Genomic DNA, 13,888 nt, shown 5'->3' with positions numbered 1-13,888 from the left:
CAGGCAGAACAGCCTCTGCTCTGAGTCATGATTCCATTCCAAGAGCAAAATCATGCCATTAGTTGAGCTTACAGAGCACCGTCAAGTTAGTGGATTGCCTTCTGACTCTAAAACCTGATCATCTGATGTTAGGTTAGAAAGCTCTACATGTTACTCTACTGGGTAAGGTAAAACTTTGTTGGCACCTCCAGGATACTTCTTCTTCACAGAGAGACTGAGAGATTAATTTCACAAGACTGCTGAGGTGAGGAGACTTGCGGTGATGAAGCCATTTTGCTAACCCTGGCATTTCAAAGAACTTGAAGCCCTCTTTGCAGACTGCACTTATACTTGCATCCTACACCTTGGCAGCACTTCAGCAGCTTGCCCAACAAGGGGGTCAATGCATTTGTGTATCCTTAAACCTCTTTTATTTATTTCTCAAAGTGAGTTATCTCAATTGGATTAGTGAGCATTAAGATATTAATCTGTTGATTAACATTCTTTGAAACATAGCTTTTACTGGAAACAAGAACACATCAAAACACTGAGAGCTGAAACGATGTCTGCTTTGAGTGACATGGGACAGTGCTGAATGCTTGTAGGTTGATGTCCTGTTTGATGATGCTAACATTGCTAATCTGGGGACATCTTTATTAAATGATGACAAAGAGTCCTTCCTTCTCTTTCATGAAGAACAACAGCCAATATTTTCCCTAAGGGCTCCTCCCCTGCTACACATAATGGAGTAATGCCAACTTGTAATTTCTGGTTAGAAGTCTAGAAAGCTGAAATCTGTTTGGATGACTAGAAGGGTTTGCTCACTTGAAAGATTAACAGTAGTTTTAAATTACAATTGTTTTCTTTTTTCCTCATTGATACTCTGTAAAAGTATAAACTCTACTCTATCCAACAAGACATACTGGAATTACAGTGAAACCAAAAGTATAATAATAAAATATATAATAACATATATGTACCATAAGCACAGGTCCCAGGTTTTCTGGGTAAACATAAGAAAAAAATTTTCTCTAGATGGGGAAGGACACTATTCATAGGATTTAGAAGCTGAGACTAGAATTACCTAGAGGTAGGGAAGGGTTTCATACAGCAACCTTTCTCCCTCTCATTTATAAAATGCGGTTTCTTTCTTTCAGTAGAAAAGTTAAAATGAAATCTTAGTCACCACTAAGTGTACAAACTTCTTGGCATACCGCCTAAGGAGCACTAGTGCCAGTATCCTGAACTAATTCCAATGTAGGTAATTTGGCTTACTACATTTAGAGGTTAGTTTCAATTAGATAGAGTGTTCTTCCTTTTATACTAACTACAAATGTGCTGTTTGCAAGACATGTTAGAAGAGTTACTGTGTTTCACCTCTGCAATATCTCTGTAATAGGTCATCTGAATCTTTAATACACTGTGAATTTACCTTTTGTTTATTAGGGGGTTCTTCTGCATGGAAGATTCTCAAAACTTGTAAAATATTAAGTGCAAGCTTCGTAACAGCTTTGTGTCAAAAAATTCCTTTTTTAGTCTAAGAATAGATGGCAAGTCCATTGGATATTTCACACAGTTTTTATGTTGCTGGAATTTCCTATGAAGTTGTTGTTTGGTTCTTGCAATATGTTTTCAGTAAGAAGTCTTTGGACAGGGCTTTATTTGGCAGTTTTTCTTGGATGTCTAATGTGTGTCTATAACAGAAACAGATCATCAGATGGATTTGAAGAATATCTGGTTCAACATAAAGACTTCTGGGTTTTGTTTGTTAAGGAAACATATTTGTATCTGTTTTAGAAATGCCTCTTGAATGCTGACCAAGGCTGCACATTGTAAGCACCCAAGGCCCAAGCACATGCACGTATGACTGCTTAGGGCTGGGTCCGTACAGTCTTTCCTGAGAAGAACAACTCTTTTCTGACAGATTTTATCTTACAACAGGGAATGCTTTTTAACCAGCCAGTATCAAGGAGATATTCCCTCTCCATCAGAAGACCATTGTATGGGTGTCCTCACTGTCATGTGGACCCTAATACTCTTTTAAACGTGAAAAGTCAGAGCCATCAACATTTTTGGAGCAAGGCAGATGAGAGTGCCATGTATGTAGTATGTCAACCACAGGCCAGTAAAACAAGCAAAGGAAAAGCTGAGCCACCACTGTGTTCTTTCTTTTCCCCAATGCAGATACAGCCCTGCCAGCTCCTGGGAGGGAAAAGACACCCAAAAGTGTGAGATGGCTATCAGGAAAGCACAATACTCCTGAGTGGTAAGATGGCAGTCAGAGGCTGTTTCGGTAGCACTAAGGCATGCATGCAGGCATAAGGGCTATTTACCAGTCTATAGCTGACCTTCATTCCCCTGTTTGTGTCACTTCCACTCTGTTGTAGTCATCCTTGCCTCCTTTCAAAAAAAGGGTCTTTTGTGTACTTATTAACACTATTAGCAGTGGCTGTTTTCTAATTCTGATAATAATTGAGAAACTCTAATTACTGTAATTACTATGCTCCTGGGGTGAGGTTTTATTTTTTATAATTATTTATAGTGATTTCTTTTGGTAAATACTTTGTTATATTAAAAGCATGATAGACAATCATGAAACCTTGCAGTGCATTTATATATCAACCACCCCCACTGAATTTCATCAGTGCATTTCACCATTTATTAATCAGATATTACTAAAATTCTTGTGCCTTAAGCAAAAACAAGGAGTGGGAGAGAAAGTGACTACTGACAAACGACAAATGATGTGACATGCTGTCCTGGGTTCAGCTGGGATAGAGTTAATTTTTACAGGAACCTGGGAGGTGGGGGCATAGCCAGGGCAGCTGACCTGGACTAGCCAAGGAGCTATTCCATACCATGGGACATCATGCTCAGTATATAAATGGGGAGCGGGCCGGGGGGTGGTCGCTGTTTTTCGGTGGGGGAAGTGGCGGAGCGTCGGGTCCCGGGTGGTGAGCAGTTGCACTGTGCATCACTCTTTTTGTATACTTTTTCATTAGTGCCGTTGTTGTTGTTGTAATTTCTTTGTGTTTGTCCCAGTAAACTGCCTTTATCTCAACTCTCGAGGTTCCAGTTTCTTTTCCTTTTCTCTCCTCCGTCTCCTCCCCATCCCACCGGAGGGGGGCGGAGGAGTGAGCGAGCGGCTGCGTGGTCCTTTGGTACCAGCTGGGCTGAAACCACGACAGTCCTTTTTGGCGCCCAACGTGGGGCAGAAGGGTTGAGATAACGACAGATCTGGCCAGAGCGTGTTGAAACAAATTTCTTAGATAAATAGATGTTAGTCACAATGTTGTTTCATTTGTTTACATGGTGGCGTTTTGTAAGCTCTTATATGCTCTATGTATTGCCTGTAGTTGCGTATCTCATCTCTGGGAGAGTGATTGGGATTATCATTTTGCTGTACTGGGCAATGTCGACTTGTGAAATGATTACATCACTGGTCATGAGGTTAAGCGGGTATCTGTGTGAGGCAGTGATACCATTTCCATACTTTAGGCACCTTCTGTTGGATTTTATTGGTAATTACACCCCATCCATGGGGAAGTTAGGGGGGGATACTTCCCCCCATCCGTTCGCCTCCCTTTTCTCCTTCCAACTAATTACAACAGCTTTCGAGAATTTTGAATATCCTTGGGATGTGCAAGCCAGTGTGCTGTTAGTGCTATGCCTCCTGAATATGTTTCAGGTCTTGTTTAGGGCTACAAAAAGGCTCTTTTAAGAGTACCACTCAGAGATCTCTCCCAAAGCTGGATACTCATGGGTGGCACGGCATGTGGGAGGATATGGGCAGGTATCTAGAGAACTTTTCATCTCCAGTGGCTTGGAAGTTCACTCCCAAACAACTACAGAACCCTCATGAAGTGGTAGAATATTTGAAAGACAAATGCTGTGGCTATTCCAAAGACGTACAACTCGCTGCACTGTGCTAGGCCCTGGCCAGTATCTACCAAACACTGCTTGATATTATGCAGCACCCTCAGGGGGAAAAAATGGAAAAGAGGACAACAGGCACTGTGGCTACCCCAACCCCGACAACAGGCACCGTGGCTGCCTCTACCATGACAACAGGTACCATGGCTGCCCCTACCCCGGTGACAGATACTGCAGCCAAACCAGAGAACCAACCTGTGCCAGTATCAGTCGCCCCTGTACAGAAAAAAGAAACACACAAAGAAATCAGTTCACTTAGCGAGAGATGAAGATGAACCAGGGTCATCGCGAGAACAGGAGGAAGAGGCAGAACCTGAAATAATTACCCGATCTCTATCCCTGTGTGAGTTGCGTGACATGCGAAAAGATTTTAGCTGCCACCCAGGTGAGCACATTGTTACCTGGCTGCTCCAATGCTGGGATAGTGGGGCTAGTAGTGTGGAATTAGAGGGTAAGGAAGCCAAGCATTTGGGATCTCTGTCTAGGGAAGGGGGCATCGACAAGGCGAGTGGGAGAAAAACACAAGTCCTCAGCCTCTGGAGGCGACTTCTGTTAGGTGTAAAGGAAAGATACCCCTTCAGGGATGAAGTTACATGTCACCAAGGCAAGTGGACCACCATGGAGAGAGTATCCAGTACCTGAGGGAATTAGCCATGCTGGAGGTGATTTATAATGATCCAGAAAATGCGCAGTCACCCACAGATCCAGATGAAGTCCAATGCACACAACCCATGTGGCGGAGGTTTCTACGAAGTGCACCACCAACCTATGCCAACTCATGGGCAGTAATGTCCTGGAAAGAAGACTATGGACAAACGGTGGATGAATTGGCTGTCCAACTCCAGCAATACGAAGGAAGTCTCTCTTCCTCCCTACGGGCCTGTGCCTCAGCTGTAGAGGAATTGTCCTGAGAGTTCCAGCGATTCAAAGTGGATCTGTCCTCCTTCTCACCTGTACAGGCCCGCATCGCAGTTATTGGGAGTAAGTGTTCCTCTGCCCAAGAGAGAGGAGAGAGAAAGTACACACGACGAGCTAACCTGTGGTTTTACCTGCGTGACCATGGAGAGGACATGAGGAAGTGGGATGGAAAACCCACTTCAGTCTTGGATACACGGGTACAGGAGTTGCAAGAAAAAGCAACCAGAAAAGAGAATTCTTCTTGGAAAACTGCTGCTCCAGTTTCCCGGGAGCAGTCCCCCAGACGCAGTAGATGGGCTGATCTCATTTCTGATCCCCTTGAAGGGACTTCTGATTCACGTGTGCAGAAAGTGAGTAACAGATATTCTAACCAGGATTAGAGGGGCCCTGCCTCCAGCCAGGTGTCTACTGGACAGTGTGGATTCGATGGCCTGGCACATCAGACCCACAGGAATATAAGGCTCTAGTGGACACTGGTGCACAATGTACCCTAATGCCATCAAGTTATAAAGGGGCAGAACCCATCTGTATCTCTGGTGTGACAGGGGGATCCCAAGAGCTAACCGTATTGGAAGCTGAAATGAGTCTAACCGGGAATGAGTGGCATAAACACCCCATTGCGACTGGCCCAGAGGCCCCTTGCGTCCTTGGTATAGATTATCTCAGGAGGGGGTATTTCAAGGACCCAAAAGGGTACCATTGGGCCTTTGGTATAGCTGCATTGGAGACGGAGGAGATTGAACAGCTGTCTACCCTGCCGGGTCTCTCCCAAGACCCTTCGGTTGTGGGGTTGCTGAAGGTTGAAGAACAACAGGTGCCAATTGCTACCACGACGGTGCACCGGCGACAATATCACACCAACCGAGACTCCCTGATCCCCATCCATAAGCTGATTTGCCAATTGGAGAGCCAAGGAGTGATCAGCAAGACTCACTCGCCCTTAATAGTCCCATATGGCCCGTGTGAAAATCTAATGGGGAATGGAGACTAACAGTAGATTATCGTGGGCTGAATGAAGTCACGCCCCCACTGAGCGCTGCTGTGCCAGATATGTTAGAGCTTCAATATGAACTGGAATCAAAGGCAGCCAAGTGGTATGCCACATTTGACATTGCTAATGCATTTTTCTCCATTCCCTTGGCAGCGGAGTGCAGGCCTCAGTTTGCTTTCACTTGGAGGGGTGTCCAGTACACCTGGAATCGACTGCCCCAGCGGTGGAAACACAGCCCCACCATTTGTCATGGACTGATCCAGGCTGCACTAGAAAAAGGTGAAGCTCCAGAGCACCTGCAATATATTGATGACATCATCGTATGGGGCAACATGGCAGAAGAAGTTTTTGAGAAAGGGAAGAAAATAATCCAAATCCTTTTGAAGGCTGGTTTTGCCATAAAAGAAAGTAAGGTCAAGAGACCTGTACAGAAGGTCCAGTTCTTAGGAGTAAAATGGCAAGATGGGCGTCGTCAGATCCCTGTGGATGTGATCAACAAAATAGCAGCTATGTCCTCACTGACTAATAAAAAGGAAACACAGGCTTTCTTAGGTGTTGTGGGTTTTTGGAGAATGCATATTCCAAATTACAGTCAAATTGTAAGCCCTCTCTACCAAGTTACTCGGAAGAAGAACGATTTTAAATGGGGGCCTGAGCAACGACAAGCCTTTGAACAGATTAAGCAGGAGATTGTTCATGCAGTAGCTCTTGGGCCAGTCCGGACAGGACAAGATATTAAAAATGTGCTCTACACTGCGGCTGGGGAGAATGGCCCCGCCTGGAGCCTTTGGCAGAAAGCACCTGGGGAGACCCAAGGCCGACCCCTGGGGTTTTGGAGTCGGGGATATCGAGGATCCGAGGCTCGCTATACTCCAACTGAAAAAGAGATCTTGGCAGCATATGAAGGAGTTCGAGCCGCCTCAGAAGTGGTTGGTACTGAAACACAGCTCTTCTTAGCACCCTGACTGCCAGTGCGGGGCTGGATGTTCAAAGGGAAAGTTTCCTCTACACATCACACGACTGACGCCACGTGGAGTAAGTGGATTGCACTGATCACACAGCGGGCTCGCATAGGAAACCCCAGTCGCCCAGGAATTGTGGAAATGATCACGGACTGGCCAGAAGGCAAAGATTTTGGAATGTCGCCAGAGGAGGAGGTGATACAGGCTGAAGAGGCCCCGCTGTATAATAAACTGCCAGAAAATGAGAGGCAATATGCCCTGTTCACTGATGGGTCCTGTCGCATTGTGGGAAAACATCGGAGGTGGAAGGCTGCTGTATGGAGTCCTACACGACTAGTCGCAGAAACTGCTGAAGGAGAAGGTGAATCGAGTCAGTTTGCAGAGGTGAAAGCCGTCCAGCTAGCGTTAGACATTGCTGAAAGAGAAAAGTGGCCAGTGCTCTATCTCTATACTGACTCATGGATGGTGGCAAATGCCCTATGGGGGTGGCTACAGCAATGGAAGAAGGGCAATTGGCAGCGCAGAGGTAAACCCATCTGGGCTGCCATACTGTGGCAAGATATCGCTGTTCGGATAGAGAAGCTAGTGGTAAAAGTACGTCACGTAGATGCTCATGTACCCAAGAGTCGAGCCACTGAAGAACATCAAAACAACCAGCAGGCGGATCAGGCCGCCAAGATTGAAGTGTCTCAGGTGGACCTGGACTGGCAACGTAGAGGTGAGCTATTTATGGCTCAGTGGGCCCACGATACCTCAGGCCATCAGGGAAGAGATGCAACATATAGATGGGTTCGAGATCAAGGGGTGGACTTGACCATGGACACTATTGCACAGGTCATCCATGAATGTGAAACACGTGCTGCAATTAAGCAAGCCAAGCGGCAAAAACCCCTGTTGCATGGAGGGTGATGGCTGAAATATAAACAGTGGGAGGCCTGGCAGATTGACTATATTACACTCCCACGAACACACCAAGGCAAGTGCCATGTGCTTACAATGGTGGAAGCAACCACTGGATGGCTGGAAACATACCCTGTGTCCTATACCACTGCCCAGAACACTATCCTGGGCCTTGAAGAGAAAATTTTATGGCAACACGGCACCCCAGAAAGAATCGAGTTGGACAATGGGACTCACTTCCAAAACAACCTCGTAGACACCTGGGCCAAAGAACATGGCATTGAGTGGGTACATCACATCCCTTATCATGCACCGGCCTCCGGAAAAATTGAACGATACAATGGACTGCTGAAAACTACATTGAGAGCGATGGGGGGGTGGAATTTTCAAACATTGGGATACACATTTAACAAAAGCCACCTGGTTAGTTAATACTAGAGGATCCGCCAATCGGGCTGGCCCCACCCAACCAAGAGTTCCACATACTGTAGAAGGGGATAAAGTCCCTGTAGTGCGCATGAGGAGTATGTTAGGAAAGACAGTCTGGGTTAGTCCTCCCTCAAGCAGAGGCAAACCCATTCAAGGGGCTGTTTTTGCTCAAGGACCTGGGTACACCTGGTGGGTGATGCAGAAGGATGGGGAAGTTCGATGTGTACCTCAGGGAGATTTGATTTTGGGAGAGAATAGCCAGTGACTTGGGCTGTATGATATTTAATTGCTAAATAACCTGCCAGTGCATGTCATTGTATCTATAGTGTCTATATGCCATATCAAGGGTATTATTGTGAGAATTATCCAAATGACTACAGGATGGACTTTTGAAACTGAGCCAGGTACAACAGCGATAGAACTTGAACTGGCACCCAGCAATTTCCTCAAGATCAACATCTTCGACCTGCAGACCAAGGGCATGAGTTGCACCAAATGTTCTAGCCACGAGTTCCAGAGGCAGCGTACAACAACCCAACGTCTCACACCATCTCTCTCTTATCCTGAAGAACTGTTACAACAGATAGTTCCCCAAAATCGATGGACACATTAGAGGGATAGCCCATAGGCTAAAGGAACACCATGTGTGTGTGTGTGCGAGGTCGGGGCGGGGGTGGAGTCCATATACTTATATATAAGACAAGGAAAGTAGTAGTGGTTGATTGGAAAAAATGTAAGATCTGGGCATGATGTAGATGGTATAGAATAAGGGGTAGATAATGTCCTGGGTTCAGCTGGGATAGAGTTAATTTTTACAGGAACCTGGGAGGTGGGGGCACAGCCGGGGCAGCTAACCTGAACGAGCCAAGGAGCTATTCCATACCATGTGCCATCATGCTCAGTATAGAAATGGGGCCGGGGCCGGGGGGTGGTCTCTGTTTTTTCCGGTGGGGGAAGTGGCGGAGCGTCGGGTCCCGGGTGGTGAGCAGTTGCACTGTGCATCACTCTTTTTGTATACTTTTTCATTAGTGCCGTTGTTGTTGTAATTTCTTTGTGTTTGTCCCAGTAAACTGCCTTTATCTCAACTCTCGAGGTTCCAGTTTCTTTTTCTTTTTCTCTCCTCCATCTCCTCCCATCCCACTGGAGGGGGGCGGAGGAGTGAGCGAGTGGCTGCGTGGTCCTTTGTTACCAGCTGGGCTGAAACCATGACACATGCCAAGTTTGATTCTGCCAACAAAGCATTAGTACCAGCCCAACAAGAGCAAAGATGGAGGTGACAGCTAGATGGCATATTTTAATATATTCTAAATCTTACCAATGTAACTCTTTAAAGAAGAAAGAGATGTTTCAATCTGTTCAAACATTGGAACACTTCAAGAAGCAACCTGAGACTTTGGCCAGTACATAAAGACCTTGATCAAGCTCCCATTGCTTACTACAGAAGGACCCAGCTCTGTCTTTTGGAGTCTGAACTCAAGAGCAGTCTCTTGGAGTAAGCAAGATGTTCTCTTGCAACTATTTTCCAATGACCCCTACAATGGTGGCATAAAAAGTTTTGTTTCCTCTAGAATAATCTACCAGATTATGCTAAGTCTCTCAGGAAAAGATGTCTGAAATTACACTACTATCTTCAGTTGCTCTACTACTTACAAACATGAGCACCGGGGTCTCTTGCATTAATATAATCCAAAATACATTATTTTGAATAGCTTGTGGTCATACCAATATATTTTTATGAGTCTTGGTTTTGCTTGTTACATGTTAGTGTGTGGTATAGAAAATTCTGATTCTTGCACTAAAATGTAGGTATATTATACCATTAGTTACCTGTCATTCCCTTTTTGTGAACTTTGTGAGTGGAAAGTTGTTGACCTTAGCATGAAGAAGACAGAGACTTTTTTTCAAGGCTGCTTCAAGGGCTGCTTATTTGGTTTTTTTGTAAAAGTTCTTATGTCAGCCTAGGCTAATCTTAACTAAAACCCACTTCATCATCCGTTATCAAAGAACAGTTCATGCAACTCAGCAATGATTTTTTCTAAATGACTGTGAGACCTCATTTAGATTTTTTAATAAACAGTCACATTCTAATGAGGTCTTCATAAAACTGACTAAATATGTTTAGAAATCATTAGCTTAAATTACCAGTACAAAAGTCTCCTTAGGGAGCCCTGCAGATTTTGTGATAAGACTTCTGGCAGATGGATCAGTATAACAGCACAAGTGAGTTCTGAATTTCCACACAAGCAGTGTAAATGTGAGTGACTGGGTAACAGGCTACTAGATAAAGAGCTAAATGTCCCTCAGGTAGGTTCATTAAAGAGAGAAAACAATCAAAACACATTTCTGTGCCATTTAAATACCAGGTGCACAGCAGTCTGCAGGTGCCAGAAACACTGACAAGGGTCCCTTGCTGGAACACACAAGAGCTTAAAGGGATGTATGGTTTTGACAAGTGTGCCTCAGATAATGACAGATATTGGCAGATGTACCCTGCTGGAGGGTAATGTGGGGACTGAGTCATTTGCAGCAGGTGCTTGCATTAGGGACAGCCTCATGGTGATTCCTCCATCTGCAATTAACAGTCCTGCTACATAACGCTCCAGGGCAAGAAGCAAGTTCCTAGCACTGATTTAATGACTATCCAGCCAGTCCTGGTAAACAAATACACATACACCCCCTCAATGATTAATTCATGAAGGACTGTACACTGTGTGGCAAACATGTTAAATAGATATTCCTCTTTCCTGAAAATACAAAGGAATTTTCCTCCTCAGCTTACAGTGGGTCAAGAGGGTTAAAAAATAAAAATAATACACCCCTGTAAATCTTATACCAGCAATAGCAATTGAAATAGAAAAACTCAAGTTTGGGAAGGTTACAAGGTTTGCCCTGCAGGAATGCTACCAAAAGGTCCATTAAAATCATTACTAATCAAGGTGGCACAGAGCTTGTGTTAGGGATTGTGGGACAGATGGTGTGTTTGTAATATGCCTCCTTGTTGCTGATGGTTCCAGCTCTGGGAGTGGGACAGAAGCACCAATTAAGGAGTGACTGCATTGTCCTGTGGCTCATACGATCTCATTTCCCTCAAAAGCTCATTTCAATTTCTGCTCTTTGATCTCACCTATGTTGGCCTCCAGAGAAAGTGAGAACAAAGTCATTTCTACCACTGCCAGAAACAACAAAGCCGCAGATCTGTATACCACTAGGACTCTTGCACCCTGAAGAAATCTCCATGGTGGCACAAACTGTTGCTTGCTGCTAAGGGAATGTGCTGCGTACCTAAACGTTGTGAGCTGAGGCTGCCAACACTGGCACCAAGACTGGCGTCTCCCCAGCTGATACCTGAGAGTTCACTCTAATTGATGCTTTCAAATACTGACTTTAGGAAAACAGTAAGTGCAGTATGTTATTTTTGTTCTAACGCTTGTTTATCCATACCCTGAACACATCCCTTTTTAAGTTGTGTGCTTGGGTACTTATGAATGTGTATAAAGCTTTAACGAAGAGGTTTGCTGAAGAGCTTCCTATTCTTACAAATCTATCCATTTTGAATTGATATGTGACAATCCAACTATTTCTACCTTTTTCCTCACTCAAGGGACTGAATTTTTAAAGCGGCCTCCATGATAGTTTTTTGTCTCTGCAATTAGTTGTACATGTGTTCCTGCAGTAGGTGTTAACTGCAGTCACAAATCCCATCTTTTTTATATCTAAAATAATATTTTTATATCTAAAAATAATACTAGCACTTGATCTCTTGGCAGGCGTGGGCACACGGATATCTGAATGCTAGGATTTATATTAACAATTGACAAAGAACATAAGGAAGAATGTATTGAGATTGTAAAACTGGACTTGCTAAAAAGGACACAAGATCTGACGCTTTGACTCACGTCACATAAACAGTACTCTCTACTCTCATGCAAATGCCACAGGGCAGAGGGGTACCAAGCACTCCACCAGCATGAAATTAAAAACATGTCTTAAAACCATGTGGCTCACACCAAGACATGTGCACTTGATGTCTTATTTCAACACTTCAATTTGCAATAATTGCAGTAGTTGCAATAAAAGCAGTGGGTTTTTTTCACTCTAAATAAAAGCTATATGCCCAGTTCCCAAGCAAATTTTCTTGAAAAAAACCATCTGAGAACTAAGACACCACTGCATAGACAAAGCAGTAAATTAAAAGACTTATTTAAGGTTGTGAGAAACAAAGAAAATGGTTCCATTCAATACTTGTTGAAAACAAAATTAGCCACAATGACTTGAGTAGGAGGCCTATTTTAGAAATTATCAAGCAAAGAAAGAAAATTACACAGTATCAACCAGGTAACTCAAGCTTTCCTTTACTACTCAGCTCCTGAAGACAACCTCCTGGTCAACAAGTTTAGTGTACAAATGAGTAAAGTTAATTTTTTCTGTTTTAGTCCAGAAGGCTTACAGGAAGGAAAACCCAAACAAACCAGGTTGATCTAGACTAATATACTATGAAGAAGATGCAGTTTCATAGTTTAACTACTTTTCTCAGAAATCTGTTTCACAATTACTCCCCCTCGGTCTCCCTTAAAAAAAGATGTTCTGTAACCAGTTCTCTGGTTTCCCTTAATACATATGGTATGTCTGAAATATATATACAAAGATATAACACTTTCCCTCTTTGGCAGTCTTTACAGGCTGTGCTGTACAAAATGCAGCTTTATCAGTTACTTTTTCATTGTGCTAATGTTATCAAAGCCAAGCATCTAAAGCATGTTTAAAAATAATTGATAATGAACCTCTTAGCACAGGCAGTGATAAATATTTTATGTGCCATACTCATTATATAAGCATCTTGTTAGTCTGCTATTTAATTTCCAAAAGCAAACACCTTGGAAGTTTTTTATCTTTTTAAGTACAAAAATTACTTACCCTTCCCACTTCTACGAGATTTGTAACCATGACTATGCTGGCTGTGTTTTCATGCCATACCATTCTCCAAAAGTCATATATTGTCTCCTGCATTGGTCCTGAAACAATAAATCAAAGGAAAGGTTACTATCTGAAAGCCTCATGACTGAAAACTTTTCTCTGGGGAACTTTGAGAAACTGTGCCTATACACATATATTCATATCACTATCATATTTTTCATTTAAGGTCAATTTCTTTTCTGTCATCCCACCTATCTGCATTTAAGTATTTTTCCCCTGAAATAGTGCTCTGAAAGAAAGTTAGTTCTCCAACATTTAGGTATTTATCTCTGTAATACCCAGAAGTGGAATTATAAAAAATGGATAACATTACTCTTTCTCTTAACAATTGGATGATAACCTAGGGAAGGTGTATTTGGAATGAAATGACCCTCAATGGACTATGTGGCCTTTCCTGGTTTCTAATATTTTTCTTAGTATAAACTATCCATCAAACCACCCCAGCTCCTAAATTGTACTTTCTGAAGTGAGACAGAAGTTATAGTTTTTTGCTGCAGTATATCACTTTGCAAAACAGCGGGGAAAGCAGTACAGAACCCCGGCATGCCATGGCAGCCATGTCCTCTGCAGTGCTTTCCTCAACAACCTGTGCGCTTTTGTAAATGAACACACAGTGCTTCCTCTAGTGTCATGCTAAAGCTGGGTACCAGCCCACAGGAAATGTTCCAGAACTGTAAAATGTTGGGAACAACCACATCACATTGTGTATGCCTGGTCCTGTCTGTTTCTAGCCTACATGTCTTACCCATGATGTGTGCCACCCCAATTTTAAACCACTGCTTTAAAATCACTGAGCCAATAA

The 13,888-nt window shown here is 43.5% G+C and overlaps 1 protein-coding gene across 7 annotated transcripts in view; it reads right to left on the bottom strand.

The window, feature by feature from the left end:
- PTPRM (protein tyrosine phosphatase receptor type M) overlaps nucleotides 1-13,888 on the bottom strand; it is a 523,234-nt gene that overhangs the window by 27,163 nt on the left and 482,183 nt on the right. For all 7 annotated transcript variants that reach the window (XM_049830233.1, XM_049830234.1, XM_049830235.1 and 4 more), the window contains one exon: nucleotides 13,027-13,124. In XM_049830233.1, coding sequence (XP_049686190.1) covers nucleotides 13,027-13,124 — 98 coding nt within the window. The remainder of the gene's footprint in view (nucleotides 1-13,026; nucleotides 13,125-13,888) is intronic.

This window comes from Accipiter gentilis, chromosome 27 (genome assembly GCF_929443795.1).
Source record: "Accipiter gentilis chromosome 27, bAccGen1.1, whole genome shotgun sequence".
Lineage (NCBI taxonomy): Eukaryota > Metazoa > Chordata > Aves > Accipitriformes > Accipitridae > Astur > Astur gentilis.
Note: the sequence above shows the minus strand (reverse complement) of the source record. Positions and strands in the feature narration are given on the sequence as shown.